At 39.3% G+C, this 21,015-nt stretch overlaps 1 protein-coding gene across 2 annotated transcripts in view; it reads left to right on the top strand.

Moving 5' to 3' along the window:
• Positions 1-21,015, top strand: part of Camk2d (calcium/calmodulin dependent protein kinase II delta) — a 253,170-nt gene that overhangs the window by 171,628 nt on the left and 60,527 nt on the right. For both annotated transcript variants that reach the window (XM_038311055.2, XM_038311054.2), the window contains exons 6-8: positions 3,623-3,695; positions 13,994-14,096; positions 17,275-17,358. In XM_038311055.2, the coding sequence (XP_038166983.1) occupies positions 3,623-3,695; positions 13,994-14,096; positions 17,275-17,358 (260 nt within the window). The remainder of the gene's footprint in view (positions 1-3,622; positions 3,696-13,993; positions 14,097-17,274; positions 17,359-21,015) is intronic.

Here is a 21,015-nt window from a genome sequence, read left to right on the forward strand (position 1 = left end):
AAGATAAAGCTCACCCTCCATCACTGACACTTGTTCTATATACAGATGTGGAGATTTGCGTACATCATGACCCAGCCATTATGAGAATCTTAATATCACCACCTTGGATTCTCGTTATGATGAGCCCTTCATCGGGGACGTTTCTCTCCTCTAAAGATTTCCAGGATGATTTTCAGAAAAAGGAAAAACTATAGGTCTGTTGTAAATGTTTTAAATCTTATTTTTAATCAATTTCCACTTGAGCTTCCATGTTGTGATGGCTTAATAGCCACAGTAACTGTGGAGTGGGAGCGGAACAGAGAGTTTCTGTCACCGCAGGAAGCTCCACAGTGCAGAGCAGGTCTAGTCAGCAAAGAGAAAGAGACTGCAGGTGGTCTCAGTGGCACCTTTATGGGTATGCTAATAATAATATTAGCATGTAACGCTTTTGGAGGTTTCATTAGAACCTTTGGGATGCTGATGTGCAAAGCATCTCTTTTTCTATTTCTGAGGGTTCACAAGTAACTTCCTGAATTAACTAATTAGCGAAATTTTCATGGAAATTTTATAAAGGGCCAGGAATTTTATCTAATTTTAAGTTCCCTGGATTATTCAAAAAATTTTTTTTGGAGTAAAATAGCATTAATCTACATACCTAGACATATTTAGACTTGGTGATGTTAATTTTCCTTCTGTATTCTATAATTTTTACTATGTTGAAAACTTGATGAAGAACAATTAACTTGCCATAACACAATTGATACTAAGAAAGTTAAATCATAGGCCGTCTGCCCCACCTCTACTGCTCTCCAGGCTTCCCCAAGTTGTAGGGAGCCTCAGTGATACCCAGCTGATATTGAGTATCACATGGTACGTAAAAGCTCACCTTTCAACTAAGTGTGGTACCTGCCTGTAACCCTAGCTCTTTGGATATGGAGGCTGGAAGGTCAAGAATTCCAGGCCAGCCTGCACTGTAGAATTGAAACACTGCCTTAAACTAAAAGCAGACATAAAGAAATTACTTTCCAAAAGGCTCCGCTTTCACTTTCTAATTTTTCTTGATTTTATGCCACTACATTTTCATGGAATAATACCAATGTTTATGGTATTCTGTACATTTGACTGTACATGACTACACTTTAATCTGTAGCATTTGTGTTGCTGTCAAAGTCAAGTAGAAAATTCTGTTTGACTGTGCTATGTTGATTAAATGCTTAGTTACTTAATATACTCAAATCCTCATACTTATTCCTAGAAAAGGAACCTAGGGCAGTTCTAGAATAGCTTTTGCCCATTTGCCAGGCAGAACCAATAATTTTAATTAGAGAATCAATTGAAGTGAAGGTTTGTAGCATGATTAGTAAAACCTGTGAGACAGAAACTGGGGTTCAACCTGAAGGTCAGAAATGCAGAACAACCAATCAATGACTACTACCTCTACCTCCATCCAAAATGGCGATCCTACCTCCGAGAATCTCAGAATAAGACTGTGTGTGCAAGCTGTATCCTCTCTTTTATTTCTCTCTAGTGCTGGGATTAAAAGCATGCTTTGCTGCCACCTGGTTTTTATGCAAACTAGTGTGGCTACTGGGATTAAAGTGTGTGCCACCACTGCCTGGTCTGTAAGGCTAATCAGTATGATTCTTTTACTCTCTGGACTTCGGGAAAGCTTTTTTATTAAAATTAAAAGGAAATATCTCTACAGAGTTTAGCAATTAAGAGCATTTGCTGCTCTTGAAGAGGTGCCATGATTGGTTTCCAGAGCCCACATGGTGGCCTACAACCACCCCAAACTCCACTTAACAGAGATTTGATGCCTCCTTCTGACCTCTGTGGGCACCAAACACACATGAGCACATGCAGACAAATCTTCATACACATAAAATAAGTAAATCAATCTAAAAAGTAAAAATATTTCTAAAGGAAATTTTATCTACTTTGCCTTTCTAAGTAAGAGAAACATGTTTTGTTTGAAAACTTGTGGTTGAAGTGAGATAGAGACGGAGGTTGGCAAACAGTATAGAAAGCAAGACAAAATCCACAGGTTGGGCCACATCACATGTAGGTGTATATTAGTTGAGGAATTAGTTATGGAATAGTTTTTAGGATAGAGGTCCCACCAGAAATCAAGAATAATTCTATACCCAGATATTAGCACTAAGAGCCTATCTTTTCACATTTTCAAGCTTTGTTTTCTCATTAGCCCTCAAGAACTTGGGCATGAAATCCACCCTCACTAATAAAGGGTAGTGAAATTAATTTAATATGAATCATTGTTTCTTAATTTTAGCCATAAGTCAAGTAAGTTATTTTTATGGTTAGACAAAACATAAATGTTCCAAAAAGACTATGTGGATTTCACATTATAAAATAAGAACCACAGAGTTAAAAAAAAATTATGAGGAATAATCCAGGGAGCTATGCAGTTGACACCTCCAGTTTGAGTCTGTTTCAGTAGCCATATCAATAGGTTTGGTATCAAAAAATCACAATCGTCATGGGCATTTTGGTGTATGTATTGTTAAACATTAGACAGTGATTGCTTATTTTCAGTTCAGTACTTTCTGGTAGAGTACCATGATGTTACACACCAAGTGTACTTTCCCTTAGAGTAAGTACCATGATGTTACACACCAAGTGACTGAAATTGTCTTTGTCAGGTTATGTACTTTTCCAGTGATTCAGCTAATGCACTTCTGTTTGTACTCGGGTTTGAACTGCACCATAAATACGTACAAGACTTGTCAGTATGTGTTCTGCCTTGTCGTGTGTCAGATGGCAGCTTGTCAGGCTCTTGCTGCTGACAGTCAAAAATTTCTTCTCTCTAATTTAATTAGCCGTTGATTTGGTATCAGTAAGCTTCTAATAAGAATAGCATTAGTGGTGCATTTTAACATGATAATAAGTTAAACTTCCTTTGCTAAAAGGTATGGAAATGGACTTAGCAAATTACCTGTTCCCAGGGGATCTTAAAGTTATTTGAAAGCGCCTTAGCCCTTCCCTGGACTCTCCTTACTGTGAAAGGGGTTTATTTTATGTCATGGGTCAGCTCTCGATCTTCCCCCACCCCCTCCCCATCCTCTTGTAGCTTGTACTTATTTTCTTATCCCTGTGTTACACAGGAGGCACCCCTTCTAAATCACCGGTACATGTGTCTCTCCTTTCTTTTAAATCCCTCTTTCACCTACCACTTCATCTGTGTTTACCCTCTCGTTTCAACATATTTAATTGTGACCTCAGATCTTAAACAGTTTAGATTGTGTATGACAAACCCGTGGAGATATTATGGCTCTAGATAATCTTCCCAGGACATTTTGGGAATTAAACATCAAATTTTCTTCCTGAATATGGAGATCCCGACTTCTATAACAGATTGACTCAATCTGTACACTAACAAGAAGAAACACAGCTTAAATTGTTTTGTCTGAATATGTCACAGATTCTATGTTGGATGTCATTTTAGTAAAGATCGGAATTAGCTTTCTTCGGCCTTATGTATTCCCAGTGTAAAGCTGAGCAGTGTGGATAAATATAATTTTGTCCGTTTGTTTTGTTTCGTTTGAACCTTCATCTTATTTTGTATCCAGTGTGATTATGTGCCTTTAAAATGTTCTCCCTTCCATTCTGCCTTGTTTCTTTGCAGTCATTGTATACAACAGATTCTAGAGAGTGTAAATCATTGTCACCTAAATGGCATAGTTCACAGGGACCTGAAGGTCAGTATGTGGAGTCCGTAAATCTGAATCAAAGAAGTTTCTTTGGTTTTGTTTTCTTCCCGGGGGGGAAAGGGCAGAGGTGGGGGGGAGTGTCGAAAATGGTGTTCAAAATGCCTTTCCCAACTTGTTCTTGAAATGGCGATGCATGATGCCTCTTCAGTTTGCTCATCTACAGGCTAAATATACATCATAGCAGGAAGGGGAGAGCAGCACCAGTACAACCTGCTACGTGTCCAAGCAACAAATTCCCAGAGTTGGTTTGAGGGCAGGCTTTCCTGAACTGTCCAGCACTGGCCTGGAATGACCTTGGCCTGTGATGTATGTCTGCCTGTAGATTTAAAACACCACTTCTGTTCTGAGACCACGGGTTGCTGAAGCAGGACAACTGGGTACACGCTGCTCACTTGAGTCTGACGAACCCTAGGCACGGGGTAACAACGGCCAGCCTGACGCTTGTCAAAAATCCACTGTGTGTCCTCATTTAAACCTAATGGTGCCTTGTGTGCTAACAGGATAGCTTTTAAAAGCAGGATCCTGGGAAAATGGGAAAGAATGGGGAAAGAGTTTATGTGTGTGGAGTAGCGGCAGAGCATAACAACTTCAGAGATTATATTTGTGTTCCCGTTCGTTTCCTGGAAGAATTTATAACCAGGAAATGAGCTCCAGAACAAAATGAGATATTGTCCAAATGGATCTTTTTAGAACAAGTCGATGCACACCATGGCTCACAGCTGGCAATATCCTGATTGTTCCCAGGCAGTAGTCACTCTCCTTGAGCAATGTGTTACTCTGACCGAAGGAGGTGAATTCAACACTAGTTGTCCGCTAGCTTTGCTCTTTAACCCGGTCTCTCTAAGGATATACAGACAGTGAGTGTACGCTTGGAACTAACACACGCCCCCTGGTGTTTGCATGCAGTCATTGCATTCAGCAGATCCTGGAGGCTGTGCTACACTGCCATCAGATGGGCGTAGTCCATCGGGACCTGAAGGTGAGTAATGCTGTTGGAGAAGATAAAGGAAGAGCCACAGAGTTGCTAGTGACTGTTCAGCTGCAGTTATGTCCAGAAAGGCAAAAGTTCGAGTAGATACGTGGACCCATTGCAACACACACATCCTAGTACTTCCCCTCACCACAGCCTCTCATTTCATCTCCTAACAGAGAGAAATAGTTCCTAACATTAACAATAAATAGCTTGCTTTATTTCCATATAATAAGCATAAATTTCAAGATTATAGTTTACATTTATACTGTATATCTAATATTATATAAATGATTTTCAAAATTGTAAGCATAGACTTAGCTTCAGTAATTGAATGCCTTTTTGAAGTCTGAACTCTTTCCCATACCAGCAGTTCTTGGGCTTCTAGGACCGTAGACTTCCTGCTTCTTCTATTTGTATTTCTAGGGGACATACTACAATCTCATAAAAATACATTAAAAAATAATATCAGATCAAGCATATGAAACATGTTTGTATTTTTCCATGGGGGCCCACTAATAGCTATAAGAGTTTACTCAGTTCCTGTTACCATCCAGAAAAAAAAAAAATTAGATTGCTTAGAATGAGATAGTTCAGGGGACTCTTCCACTTATTTCCTGTTCCCATCTCTCATGATTCTAGTTTCGCTTGTGATATTTCTGAGAAACACAGAAGCCTACAATAGCAAATAAAATAAAGCCACAGCGTTAGGAGACGGTAGCCGGTGTACATCACTGTATATTATAGTTTCTTTGTTTGCAATCTCAGCATTCCAGTTATTACTGCAGAGGCAATGTAGTGGTCAGTGGAAGGGCCTGGACCTTCTCATACACACATTTCTGCAGCTTTAGAAACTATGAATTTGTAGTTTCACTTAATGTTCAACAAAGATATACATCTGAATCCCCAGTGCTATTAGTATGTGGCAGTATGATTTGTACCAAAACATTGACTTTGTTTTCCAGACTCTTTTTCAATTTCAGTTGATTCTGAGAATCTTAACTATGAAAAGCAAAGCTATGGTTGAGAGTATTTTCTTTGGAAGAGTCAGGATAGAATACTTCACATTTTCTAACACCACATATGTGTATTAGGACAAAGAAGAACAATAACATGTTTCTTTGAAAAGTCCTATCTTAGACAACAGTATCAAAAATTCATCAGTGGTCAAGGGAGCAGTCAGAAGCCCTTTCTGTTAGCTGTCAGGACCCATAGGACTTTTTACGTTTCCGGGGGGGGCTTTCATGGATAGGCACATTCTTTGTGCTGTTTATCAGATGCTGAGACCCGCTTGGAACATTTTACTGCATTTATGTGACCAAATGTATATTCTTAAACTAAACATAAAAAGTGGGAATTCTCTTTTCTCGGTTTTATGATATGTTTTATGGGATCAGGATATGGATTGCTGCTATTGTGTCCAGACTCAGCCAAACCCTTCAAAATCTGGAATTCAAAGATGGCAGAGGACCTGGGGCATTGGCTGTAAAGGAAAAAGTTTGCTGATATAAGATCTAAACTCAGTGATCAAAATTTCAGGCAATGCTTTCTAGCAAGGCTGACTACCAAAAGAAATAGTGTACTATATGCCTTGGTTTCTCCATCCTGCCTCTCCAATCTTCAGAAAGGATAGAGATGTCATTTTGAGAGCATGTACTGTAATTTCTGTAATTGCTGACCTAGTTCTGTTAAATTGATGACTAGGGTAGACTCCTACAAAGTCTGCTTCTCAGTGCTTGTCAGCTGACCACTTCCTAATCACACTAATGGAAGCAAAACTTGTATAATAAAAGCGTCGTGTGTACATGTAATCGTGTTAAACCCCTGACTTTGTTTTGTGCCTTTTTAACCAAATGAATACATTCTGTGTGATAAATACACACTGGAAGTGTCATATTGACCAATGTAATCAAATATAAAGGCATTCACCACCAGGTTTTAAACCAAGTTTCCCTTCTGGTTCCCATACCTCTTGTCTTTATTTCTTTATACTGATTTGTATGTTAGTTCACATTAATTTACTGAATGTATGTGGTTTAGTTCATCTAAATCACTTAGAGAAGAGCATAGGCCGTGCTGTGTTTATTATCATCAAAGGTGCTTGTGACTGCTGTGCATTTTAAAGTACTCCTAGACTAACATCCATGTGACACCGCAGTGCCTAGCAAAGGACCTTAGCCTAATCAAGGCTTACAACATGCTTCTTAAATCCAGGAACAGATAAAATTCAAACAAAAGAACAAATGTATATTAAGTACACATTTACAACGTAAGAGTAATCATAATAGATTATCCATAAACTAGGAGGATAACTATATCTTAAAAAAACTATAACACTCACTATTTTGAATACTTGATTAACTGCCAACCTCTTTAATCTAAAATTATGATACAAAATTATTGGCATCCGGAATCAAGTCTAAGGCACAGATGGCAAATTGGGGAAAAGAAACAGGAGATGACTCAAAGATGGGGAGAGGAGATTGGTCACCACCAGACTGTTCTCAGTGGACATGTGGACAGCAGTATTTTATGTCTCCAATAATGTTGGGGACCATGCTTTGACAAGGGTACCACTTACCAGGAAGGGGGCCTGGGGATTAGAAAAATAAGAAAAGAGAGCAAAGATATAAGTGAAAATAACAAACAGAAGAACAGGATAGTATCAGAAGTGAGTTCCAGTGAATACTGAAATCGACCTGTGTTTAATTTTCCATACATTTTATACCCCAATACAAGAGGGGGGAAGAAGGCAAAAGCCGGCTTTAACATGACATAAAGGACAACTGGAACAGTTACGTGCTTCTTCAATACCTGAGACACCAAGTCACTGGTGCTTGAGAAAAACAATCTTGTTTAGGCAGTGAACCCACACTAGATTAAGTATCCTGAAGGCAGCCACTTCCTAGGTCAAACCTCTTAATTCAAAAGAAAGAACAGAAGTATGTTTGAATTTCCTGACCTTTGGTCATGATTGAGTGGATCTACCTGTATAGACCTTCTTCATGTCCAAAACACCAAGCATCCATACCCTAGGTCAGGTTGTGTAGGCGCACTTGTCAGCAATTTTGAACAAGCTAAAACTCTCTGACCTTTAGACAAGTTGGAAATAGGCTCACAGTTTTGGGCCTCCACACAGTAGTGGGACCATTGGTTCACATCTAGATAGGATTAGAGGTTCTAACAGTAATACTCACATTATTGTGTTATTGGATAAGTAGGAAGCTTTGTGGCACAACTGGAGCTATTAGCCACAAAATCAAAACCCTGTGTATCCCTCAGCAGAGGATGCTGATTTTCTATTGACCTCTTTTTTAGTAACAGGTAATGGAAGATCAAGTAGGTAGATGAACAATGGATGGATAGATTGACAGAGGGATATTAGTTAAGAGATAGATAGATAGATGATAGATGGATAGAGAGAGAGAGAGAGAGAGAGAGAGAGAGAGAGATGCTTTAATTCTAGAGATGTTTATGGCTACCTCATAGAAATTTATGATTGAATAGAAAGGAATTAGTTTTCAGAGAGCACGGATGATGGAAAGCATTCAGTAAGTCTTTGTTAGTTATGGTAGTAAATACATCATATTGCAAATTCTAAATTTTTGAATAGTTAGAAAATCCTGTTTTTCTCAAGTCTGTCTTAATGATAAATGTCTTTAGATAAAGAACTGTGTATCCTGTTTTTCTCAGACCTGTCTTTAGATAAAAGCTTAAAGGACAGTCATTTCTGCATAGCGTTTGTCTAGCTAGCTAAGAAGGGATGTATTTGAAAATACAGCATGGAGGGGGGTCAGTCTATCATGTACTGTGTGTTTAGAGAAGCAGAGGCTGTGGGGTGCAGCCACACCAGTGCCACTCGGCTTCTCTTGGTCAACTTAGCACACTTTACTCAGAGCACAGAAGTAAAGTAAGAGAGAAGAATGGGGTGCAGTGAATACTACAAGTATGGCTTCCTGGAAAAAAATAAACTGAATGAAAGCTAAAGCCATCTGTCCTGGTGCACAAACGAAGCAAGTGTAGATGGCATTCAGGCTTTTCAGCTCAGGCTAAATCCCACTGAGTTGTTCTGGAGCTTTGCTCACACATCTCTGGTGAAAGAAAGAGTGACTGCAAACATACGAAAGCAGAGAACAGCCAGCCTCTAGTTAGATTACTGAGATTCTAAATTAAAGGGAAGGAGATTTAAAAGACCTTTAAAATTCATTGTAGCCTGAATAATAAAAACCCAGAGACAGATATTAGGGTTCAGCCTGAAAACCAGGAAAGCAAAGCAGACAGCCACTAGCAAAGTCTTACCTCTACCAAGGCGAGGAAACTGCAACTGAGCCCTGAGCCTCTGTCTCCTCCCATTTTATATTTTCAGTTAGTTCTCAGATTAAAGGTGTGTGACTCTCTAGTACTGGGATTAAAGGTGTTAGCCGCCACCACCTTGATTTGTTTCTGCATTGATCTTGTGTAGCCTAGGGTGGCCTTGAACTCACAGAGATCCATCTGCCTCTGCCTCCCACATCCTGGGATTAAAGGTGTGTGCCACCACTGCCTGACCTCTAGTGGCTTAGCTTGCCCTTCTGATCTTTAGGCAAACTTTATTTATTAAAACATAAGTAAAATATCACTATAGTTCATTACAAATAATATCTAGGGGAATTTGACAATCAATACATCACAATAAAATCATAAAATATAAAATTGTTTAAACGTTTATTTGACATGTATCACATGCATGCCGGATAAACTCTGTGACTAACACTCATGTGGTCACTGTCTTTTCAGACTAATCTCTTAATAAAGATGGTGCTAATTAAAGACTGAAGATTAAGATCAAGTCTTATGTCTTCTAGGTTTTCTGTTGTTTTATTTAGATATAGATGGGAATTATTTTTTGATTACTTCAAAAGTGTCACCAAATAGACTGCCTTCTGAAAATGAACCATTTTTATATCATCAGAATGGAATACCAATACTTTCTTAGTCAGTGTTCTAGTGCTCTAAAGTCACACCACGAGCACGGGAATGCTTATAAAAAGAAAGTGTTTAATTGGTGTTTGCTTACAGTTAAGACATTTAGTTCATTACCATCATGGAGGGAGCATGGTGGCATGCAGGCAGACATGGTGCCAGAGAAATAACTGAGAATTCTACATCCAAATCCATAGGCCACAAGAAGAGAGAGACTCTGGGCTTAAAATGGGCGTTTAGAGACCTCAAAGCCCACTCCCAGTGACACACTCTGCCAACAAGGTCACACCTTCTAATCCTTTCAAATAGTGTCACTCCCTGGCAACCAAGTATTCAAATCTGTGAGCCTATATAAAACATTCTCAGTTAAGCCACCACAAGTACTAAATCTATAAAATATGTCTTGGTGGGTAAAGTGCTTGCTGCTTTGAGCATGATTCTGAATTACTAACACAATATAAAAGTCTGCTTGTGCACTCCTGTGGCCCCATCACTGTGAGGCATAGACAGGAGGATACCAGGGGCTCACTGGCTAGCCAGCATAGCCACTCACCAAGATCCATGTTCAGTGAAAGACCGACCCTGTTTCAAAGAGCAAAATGTGGGGTGATAGAGCAAAACACTCCATATTGCCTTCTATGTGAGCATGTACATGCGCCCATACCCCCCCACACACACATACACACACCTATGTGCTCCAAACTGGGGCAATTAAGATATCTAACACGGAGTCCTGGACTCTTTCTTTTGGACATTTCTCAGTTTATAAACTGAGGAGCTTGAGATTTATTTCCGTTTCCAAGTTTCCACTAGTTCTGAAGGCAGTTCCACAACTTGCTAAGTAATTCAAGATATCTGAATAATTTTAATAACTCTTTACATTCTCCTGGAAGCTATTGCTTTCATATCCATATGGAAACACAGAACAAAACTTGTACACAGTTGCTGCTCATTGCAGCTGATATGCTATAAATGGTTGTTGACACTGAGACCAGATGTCATGGAAAATCCTCCACCATTAGGAAGAAATGGGGTGGGGAAGGAAACCTATGTGTGAGAATGTCAGGAGATGCTATTTTAAAACCAACCTAAAAAGTGATCACATTGTAAGAGGGTAGAGATCATTGTAAAGTATACAGGCCAACCTAGGGATTAATATGAACATTTCTTCAGTTTTAAACATGCGTTACAGATTGAAAATGTTTCTGCATATTGAAATGACCAGCCCCAAAAGATTATAATACCTGATCACCAACATGTATATCGTCCCTACAAAGTGTGGTGTTCTAATGATTCACATCCACTAGCTATTGCCATGAGATACAATTCAGTAGCTTCATGATACTGTTTGAGAGACGAAGGAAGTGATCAATCAACAGCAGGGGTCCGTGGGTTACCCAAGTCTGCAGCATCAAAATGAAAGTCAAGACATGAGGTTTGAATTCACATATTTTTCTAATTCATCATTCTACCCACTTCACTCCTGTTGCTGAGTCAGTGTTCATATCCAGGTGTGTGGGACGATCCCTGCTGATTCTGCCCATCACATTCATCCTAGGAAGTCAAAACAATGGGCTACTAGCAACTGTTATGTGGTAGAAATTCTTCCTAAGGATTGCACTCACCACCATTCTATTTGTTCTGTTTTAGTGTAACCTGGTAACAGATAATGTTACTTTCTTAGGCATTCAGAGTCTGAACTGCTCAGCAGTGGACTTTTATAGAACAATATAGTTTCAAGATGAAAGTTAGGAGTGAAAACCCAAAACAAATGTGCCAGTTCCCATTAGAAGTTTCTTTAGAAATTATTAATGAGTCAGCCACCCGCACCCCCACAGACCATGATAGACAAATTATTCTAACTGCCCTTTCTAAAAAGTAGAAAGAAACCCTATGGAAGTAAAATGAGAGTGACATTTTAAGGGTTTTATTAAAGCTAGCCACTTAAAGCAATCTTCAAGTGAAATAATAAAAAGCAGACTCCTGTAATAAAATCAAAAACTGCTCTAACTTTTCAGCTTCCATTCCATATTCTTTATGTTATTTTTTCCCAAGTGACATGCACAGAGGCAAAGCTGTCTGATTTAAAATGTATCTTAATTTTAATTCTTAATTTTAAAATGTATCCCATCCCATGGAAATAGGCCTGCCTTCTCCTGTCCATAGCTGCTGCTGAACAGTCTTCATGAGTGCCAGGTGAAACTCACATACAAATGGATTCCTATTTTCTTGGATGACTCATGGGTCCTAGAGTGAGGCCTTTTAGGTCATCTCTAGCTATGAATACTGCCCCAGTCAGAGAGTTGAGTTTTCAGGGCATTATTCATAAAGCCCTGGCCAGAAACTTTTAGTGTAGTGGGGAGAGTAAAGGCACATTAAATTTTAAAAGGCTTTACTCACTAATGACACTGGCATTTGCTCAAGTATCTTCTATACCAAAGGTTCTAAATCGACCTTGATTTCTTAAGTGATTGGAACTTTTTCCTTGAATGAGTCTGTGGTTGGCAAATTAGATTGGAGTACATGAGCAGGCGTTTCTGAAATCTCAGTTCTTTGGAATGTGAAACTTCCAAAGAAGGGGAATCAATTGTTGTCTGCTGTTCAGTGTGCTTAGTCTAAGTTGCTTATTCCATAAATAAGTAGTAGAAAATTATGTCGATTAAATTAGAAAATGGAAAGGTAGTTGACCATAAATTTTTGTTATGAAATTAAAATGTCAAAAGTAAATAACTTGGCCTGATTAAATACATTAGCACACTGATAAATATCCAAGGTTCCAATATCAAACATTAAATCATAATAAAAGTTACATCAGCTGAAGGGCTTTCTTATTCTTGAAACATGTTCATCTCAAACTCCAAATTAAACGATGTTTTTGATGTCGACTTAGTTCAAAACCATACTCAACCCTGAAAAGCTACCAAGGTCCTTTAACATGTACAGTGATCACAATAGTAGTGAATCTGATGGCAGTGGGCAGCAATTGCCTGAAGAATTCTGGTATTTAACTGAAACTTGCTTGCTCGCCCTCTAATTTCTTGTAGATCTAACCTAATCTCTTCTAAATTCTGCTTATGGGTGTTGCTGTCTTGCATGGCTGGCTTGATTAATACATACTGGCTTAGGCTGTGTTTACACAAGTCCAAAACAACCCATGAAACTGACAAATCTAAAAGAGAGAGAGAAGTCAGATTGATGTAAAATTGTTTGTCAACACATAAACAAAATCATTTGGCTGACATTTTCGTATTTATAGAGAACAGTTTTGGTACTTGGAAGGAGCATTGTTTCCCAACTGTTTTGGTGGAGACATAGACTCAAAATTCATGGGTTGTTATCCAAAGCAGGAAGACCTTGGGCCATTGTCCCGTGTATATGCTGATCCAGATATCTGGGTGGACAGGGCTTCACTGTACATAATATTCAATACTCTACCATATCCCTACTCTGTTCCTTAGCATCCATGAGGACTACCAGGGAAATTGAAGGCTCTATCTCAATTCTAGTTTTCAAAACTCCAGTGTGGTTGGGAAACAATGGTGTAGACACAGCCTCGTTCCAAGACTGCTTTGTCAGTCCTTGAGGAAGGATCAACAACAAAGAAAAATGTATCTTTCCCGCAGTATTTTAGGTGGGAGAATAAGTATCTGCATAATATTTTAGTCACACTTTAAAGGATTGTAAGTCACAAAGTAAAATGTGGCTTATAAATTTTTGCTTAAAGCTAACTATAACATTTGGCAAACAGTATTCTCTTTCTGCCTTTAAGAATAAACAGATCCTTAAAGACAGCCATTTCAATACATAATTCAGAGTAAGTCTCTAAAATTTGTGCAGAAATTGTTTGGAAACATTGAGGAATCAAAATCACTGCATTTGAGTCCAAACTCTTACAAATCAAGTGGGATTTAATTTGCTGTTACATTTGCCAAATGTCTGTAGGTTGGTCCAACTCTGGTTATCATCTTGCCAGGTTTCCTCCTGCTGAAAATGTATGTGCTTTGTTAGGCTTCTAAGTCCGTGTCAGTGGCCAAATGTGCACTTGAATGGTCCTTGGAGGCATGTGAGCAGGTGAAGCCAGCGGCTCTACTAACTGCATCCCTCCCCATTGCCTCTGCAGTACCCAATGCATCTGTCTGAAGCCTGCATCCGTGGTTGTTCTCCATAGTTTTCTAACCATCCTTTCCCTGGGATTTAGGAATGGAAATCTCCACAAGAGACAACAGTGCATGAGTTTGTTTCCCAAACCCCGCCTCCCCGTTTAATCTTGTACAAATGTCGGTCATTTTAAGTAGTTGCTTAAAATAGATTCTCACTTTAGTCTCTCTCTCTCTCTTTTTCTTTCTAAATAAAGCCTGAGAATTTGCTTTTAGCTAGCAAATCCAAAGGAGCAGCTGTGAAACTGGCAGACTTCGGCTTAGCCATAGAAGTTCAAGGCGACCAGCAGGCGTGGTTTGGTGAGTAGGGCTATTCTCCTTCATGTAACTGTGCTCTCCCAGCCTGGAACTCCAGGTTCCTGACACCAGAGGACAGTAGCAATGGTCATCCAGCAGCTTCTTCACTAATTCTGAAACATGGAACCTGATATTAAATTAGTCGTAACCAGAAAATACTGCGAAACAAGCCATGTATATCTTTTTAAAAAGTTCACCGTAAAAGGGATTCTGTTCTAAGACTCAGTAGGAGGGTTTTAATACAGAATGTGACCTCCACACACGTGTTGCAGATACATGCACTCTCTCTTCACAGTAATAATAAATAGTATTTTTTTATATTTAATCTAGAGATGGTAGTTCGTGTTTGTAATCCCCACACTAGGGGGAAAAGAGAGAGACAGCAGGACCCTGGAGCTCACTGACAGGCCAGCCTAACCTCCTTGGTGATCTCTAGACCATTGACTCTCCCTGTGTCGGAGAGCAAGGTGGCTGATACTTTAAGAAGCTACGCCTGAGGTGGTCTTCTGGCACACACATTATGGTGCATACTGAAAAATATAAATAAACCTTTTATTTTATTTTAATTCTCATTTTTAGTTCCATGAACTTTCTTCCTCTTATTCATTTTTCACTCTATAATTCTCGTCTCTTTAAGTAGTGGCCAAAACTATGAGAATTAGCATCCAATGTAGCACATTTGATAAACTGTAAAAAAATAAAATAAAATAAATTTCCACAGAAATCTTTACATACATCCCATTTATCCTAAGAAACTGGGTGCAAAAGGTATCTGCAATATTATTTTAGCATCATATTGTTGCTATGGCAACAGAGGCTCTACAAAAATCTTGCATCACAGAAGATTTTCTTAGTTACTATCATGCCTCTCATTTTAAATATTAAGTGATTTTATGAATGAGAAGACAATCTAATGGATATATTTCCGACACGTGATATTTCTGTTTCTTTCTTTGTCTGTTTTGATACTCCTATTAGTTCTTTGAAGTAAAAGTCATGTTGTCTCTGGAGAAAGCAAGTTCTTATTAACCTTGATAGCATTTATCCTAACAATCCTATATTCTTAGGAGCTCAATTCCCTGATGAATAAGACCTTGTCTACTGTATTCCAGAATGCTGTATTCATGAGGTCATTGTTCAGTGTATTGTGTATGATTTCCAATATTTAGGACTAGAACCAACAGGCAGCTCAAGTGATGGGGATTCTCAGTAAGGATAAGATTGATAGCATTCTCTTGACACTTTAGTCTCAGAGTGAGGGTTCAGATAGTTTAGATCTGGAATACTTAATTATTTATCACCTTAGAACCCAAGTTGTCTTGAATCCACACGCCTCTGATCTCAGTACCCCAAAATGCTGGGATTTTATAGATGTGTGTCGCCATACTCACCTTGGTCTTTTTATTTTTTAACTCTTTTGTAGTAATTTTCTTTTATGTTTTTTCCAAGGAGAATATCGTTAATTCTCCTGCACTTGGCCAGCTGTAAGACAAATTGAAGTTGACTAGTCTTCAATTGTGGAATACATGTATTTCTTATAAAAGTGAAATCAAAGGACACAAATATACACATCTAATGAGACCAATGATGAAACAGAAACGAGATGCAAATATTACCATCATTGTAAGAATGAGAAGTTCATTTCCAAGAGAGCTAGAAGAGGCTAGTCAAGTCAATTGCTCAGAATCAAACAGTCTGTGTGTTTGACAGGGATCTGAACGCACACACTCAGGACACTAGTCTTCATCAGATTTTAGATGATTTTCTCATTGGATTCTTTTTATGTACTATTCGAGAGTTGGGGGTGGTGAGCGTGGAAAGGATAAGGACCGTATAACTGACCATTTAAAGCCACTTGCAACAATTGTACCTACCCCTACTTTGCAATGATACCACATTATGTCTTTGGGTAATCCTTGAGCTACAGGTGATGGAACCTCAGTGGATTCATGATGCCTTGTAAAACTTCAACTGCACAGAGGGACCCTATCCTGGAGCCCTTTCTCATGGTCCATCACTTTCTTCCAAACAGAATGAGAAAAGTACTAAAATGAATGAAGATTAGGCAAAAGAAAATCCTTTGGCTTAAATTCCATCCAATTTTTGCTTGTTTCTGTTTTAAAGTAGTAAGTATAACTTCATTGCAGAAACGAGGACTCATTCATGTCTTGGATACTTTGCCTCCTGGTAAATAAAGACTGTGACTTGCGTTAGTTTGTGTCAGAGGAACTTCCGATTGTGTTTTTTTGGTTGTGAGCCTAGCCTTTAACGGCTGAGCCATCTCTCCAGCCCTCGATTGTGTTTTTTTTAAAGAAATTTTCCATTTTCCATTTTTTTGCCTTTTAAAAGAACACTTCCAAATGAACATAGTTACTTTTGTTATTTTTTAAGTATTCTCTACTTGAAAAACTCATTTTCAGGAATAGAAAATATTTTCCACTTGAGTCTAGTTACAGATTTTATTGTTGCTCAAGCATTTCTTATCGAATTCTACACTGCTTTATATAATATAAAGCTTTCTCTGCCATCAGTCCTCTTCATTGTGTCTTCTAGAGTTGGCGGTCTCATTGGTCCGCATTCAGTGGTGATTCATCTGAGTGTCCTTGAGTCTCCTTTTAGTTGCCAGTTATTTATTAGTACACATTGAATTGATATATTTCTGGGCTTCTTTCTTCTCCGAATGTGAGTCTTTCAGTTGCTGGTAGCCCTATCCACCTTCATGGTCCTGTACTAAAGAATGTCTCTTTTAAAAAAAATATTTTCTGAAGATCTGCCTTTGATTTGTTCGTAGTATTCAGTTGTTCCGTCCCCCTTTTTTATAGGTGATTGATTACCAGAGGCATTTGGGTGTCATCTTTTGCAAAGAACTAATCTACCTCTAGTTTTCTCATTATTTCTTTGCAGCCTTAGTTTTTAAACTTCAATATAAGTGATGTCAAAACATCTAAACAAAAGTAGTGTCAGCATATTATAGTAGACTGACTTCCACACTTCCAGTGTGTGTGTGTGTGTGTGTGTGTGTGTGTGTGTGTGTGTGTGTGTGTTTTAAATAATCTATAAGGTAGGACAGACCGAGCTTATCTTAAGTTAAAGAAGTCCCTAAATCATTCTTTCTTTGCTGGCCATTTCCCACTAATGTTGTCATGCCAACCCTGACTCATGAGCATCTCTTTTTCCCTAGGTTTTGCTGGCACACCTGGCTATCTTTCTCCAGAAGTCCTGCGTAAAGATCCTTATGGAAAACCAGTGGATATGTGGGCATGTGGTGAGAAATTGTATTTTCAAGCAAAATTTGTAATAGACCAGTGTCTCAGTCCATTCGAGGTACAATAATGAAACATGAAAGACTGACTAACTTAAACAGCTAAAAAGTATTTGTAATGGTTCTAGAAGCTGGACAGATTGTGGTCATGGTGTTTATCACTTGCTGTCTAATAAGGGTGTACTTCTGGATTCATAGATACCCATCTTCTCTGTGAGGCCACACATGGTAAAGGGGCCTTTCTCATAAGAGCTTGCTCTGAGTCCTGAGGCCTTTTCTCTACCAAAGGCTTCACTATTGACTTCATCACAGAAGCAATGAGGATTTCAGCATGGGAGCTGGGGGAAGGCACAAATGCTCGGTAGCAAGAAGAGCTGTTAGGCTTGAACTCAGTATGTCTCAAACTTGAGGGTCCTAAAGATTCATGGATAGGTGGGTAAGGGATAGATCTCTGTTTACGATGAGGTCTGGAGTGGGCAGATTGACACTCCTCTGGTGACTCCAGTGCTTTATCGAGGAACCCTGAGGACGGAGATGCACAGAGCCTTGTTTACAATGTTGCACACTTACTCTCCTGAGCCACCCAGTCCTTCAGAAAGAAACCATCTGCCTAGGATGCTTGGCGAGAAGTACCAGAATGGGAGTCAGTCTTGAAAATAGCGAATGAATGCGGTTTGATTCCAACCCTAACCTGTCCAGCCCTAATTTAAAACGAAACAAAACACCCTGGGCAGACCCAGCCACACACTGGGTAGAACTGCAGTATCCTTTCTTAGACCCAGCCACACACTGGGGAGAACTGCAGCATCCTTTCTTAGAGTCAGTCTCTATGTGTTGACTCCTTCTTCAAATAGACAGGGGATTCGAATAAGAGGATGCTGCCAGTCGTTCTGAGATGTTTTTCTAGTGGGGCTCTCTGCACAAGCCAGTGTCCCATGCTCCACAGTCTCCTTTGTACTCTCTAAAAACAAGTATGAACTGCTAACGTTTGGCAATAGCACTCTGTAGACTTGTTTCAGTGCCCTGTTTGCTGGCAAATCAAGAAGGTGTTGATTAAAAATTGATTCATAGGTTCTGGAAATAACTTCCTCGGTTCAGTTTTGGTTTAGTTTATGTTGGAATGATAAACTATACCATACTCTATTCCTTGTCAGATTTCAGATTTCCATCTCTAACAGCAACTTGATATTGAATGCAAACTGATGGGATCCTGTGTGTTCTGAGTTCCCTCCATATCCAAAAAGGCAACTACAAGGAGCTGGTTTTTTGTCATGCCTGGATGCCGGTCTTTGGTTCTCACAGGTTCTAATATATGAGCTTTCCCCGCCCCATTTTGCTTTAAAAAGTTATTATACCCTCACAGAGTTGTGGGAGGGCCAGACAAGGCACATACTCAGGGAAAATGTTTTATGGTGGATAAAGCAGTGTGGAAATGCAAACAGGCATCATTATTCCTGAGATTTAGAAGTGACACTTAATCAAAGACTAAGGCCTTAAATATATCCCAAACGCTCTCTTCCCCCTGCCTTCCTAAAGCTGAACTCCAAAGTGCCTGTGAGCGAGAGCTGGTGCAAACTGTTCTTATCCACGTCTGAATTCTAATGAGGTCAAAACTCAAATATTTCCCTTATACTGAATTAACTCTGAGCCTAGATCTGTTTGTGCTGATGAACTTCCAGCAGGTTGGACCAAGACTCAGACTGACTGACAATGGCAGGCCTTATGGAGTATAGTCATGTTCTTGAAATATTTTAAAATATAATAGAGTCCTATTTTTGTGAAATGCAGGGCTGTGGAGATGGAACGTGATGCTCTGATGTTAAACTCTATTGGGACTCTGTGGTCAGTTACTGGTCCAGAACAAGGGGAGAATTATTTCAATATTAGGGTCAAGGTCCCAGTTCTGGGAGTCCTAAAAAAAAAGCTAGACTTGGCCACCCTCTCTAAACGCTAGTTAGAGACTTCTAGATAGACAAGCATAGTGAGCATATTTAACCAAGGTGACCATGCTGACAAAAATGAACAATGGGGGTCTGTGATCCCAGGTCTGTTTGAGGTGTTGGCGTGGGCTTCAGTTAAAGGAGCAGGAGAACTGTGGCAAGAAGGAAGATGGATGCATGATTGAGAACCCTGGGTCAAAGTGTGTCTCATTTACTGTCTCAGTGCTGCTTTGGCAGTGGTTGAAGAAATCTTTATTCTTAGAGGGACACGCTGGTCCTGTGAACTGCTCCAGGATGCGTGGGTAATTATCTCCCTTTAGGGGTGGTCTGTCCTGTTGGACTTTGCTGCAACTGGAATCCAAGGTAGCTGGAGGTATAAGACAGTGGCTCTGATTTGCGTGGCTTTGGCCTTGATGAGAAATCATCTGGGTCGACAGTGGCAAGACGCTAGATAGATATTCCGTGAACAATTAACACACTTATGAGGAATTACATGGGACTCTGACCCATAGCACAGAGTAGACATAAAATAGAAGGGAAGCGATGAAAGCTTTTATCCTGCTTTCAGTTACCTTGTGTGCCCAGAGGAGGAGGAGTGAGTGCTTTATAGGAAAAGTAACCAGTGGTTGGCACAAGTGTATCAAGCTCTGTGTGTGTGTGTGTGTGTGTGTGTGTGTGTGTGTGTGTGTGTGTGTGTATGTGTGTGTGCACCTGTTTCAGTAGATGCTCATCTCTGGCTTGCCAGTCCCATGTAATTCTTCCATCCTGGTTTTCCTCCATACTCTGGCATTTTGGTTCTCCCTCCCTCCCATCCATTTGGTGGCATATGCTATGGTAAGAAGAACACACACATCTCTTCAGCTGCTTGCTGTAAGAGAGTCTAAATTCTTTGTTCTGTTTGTCTCAGCCTACTCTTAAAACATAGGGCTTGACTCAGCACTGCCAAGAGGATGTGAGATTCGCTTAATGCATGCTCGTTACTCTTAATATTGTTACTGGAAAGTTATGTTTTGTTTTTTCTTTTGTTTTATTTGTTGGGATGAACTTTCTGGATAACTGGATGTAGCCTTATTTTAGAAACAAATTTTAATAGCTAATTTAGCATTACAAACAATTATGATAATTGGTTGAATATTATAATGACCTCATGATTTTCTGAATATCAAATTCTCTCTGTGTGTCTCTCCTCTCCTCCCCTTCTTTTTCTCCTGTCTTCTCTCTTTGTCACCTCACAGGTTTCAGCATCTTATTTTCTGTGCCCAGAATTCCCCTCTGCTCTTCTCTGTGCTGGCCTTTGCTTTCTTCTCCCGGCATTTTGCACACAGCAGAATACCTTTGCAATAAGCAAGGTTTCAGCTGGAGCGTGAATCTGAGTCAGTTCCCGTTTCCTTCGGAGACTATGGACAGCCTTCAGTTAGAAATTCAATTAGATACTTTCATAGCTCATATTTAGGGAAGTGACCACTATTGTACATAGCATAAGTATTATTATTATTATTATTATTATTATTATTATTATTATTACACTTCTGAGCCATTGTCATTGGTTTTAGCTGACTGTTTCACCATTTTATTGTGTCCTCTCACTCAGGTGACGTGACAAAATATTAAATTTACTTTAGTTATAAAATGCTGTCTTCTCCTTGCTTATCTTTTTTTTCAGCTTATGGTTTACCTTAAGGGTAAACTCGTTCTTTTCAAAAATAGGTACTGCATTGTG

The sequence above is a fragment of the Arvicola amphibius genome, chromosome 14, assembly GCF_903992535.2.
Source record: "Arvicola amphibius chromosome 14, mArvAmp1.2, whole genome shotgun sequence".
NCBI classification, from domain to species: Eukaryota; Metazoa; Chordata; class Mammalia; order Rodentia; family Cricetidae; genus Arvicola; species Arvicola amphibius.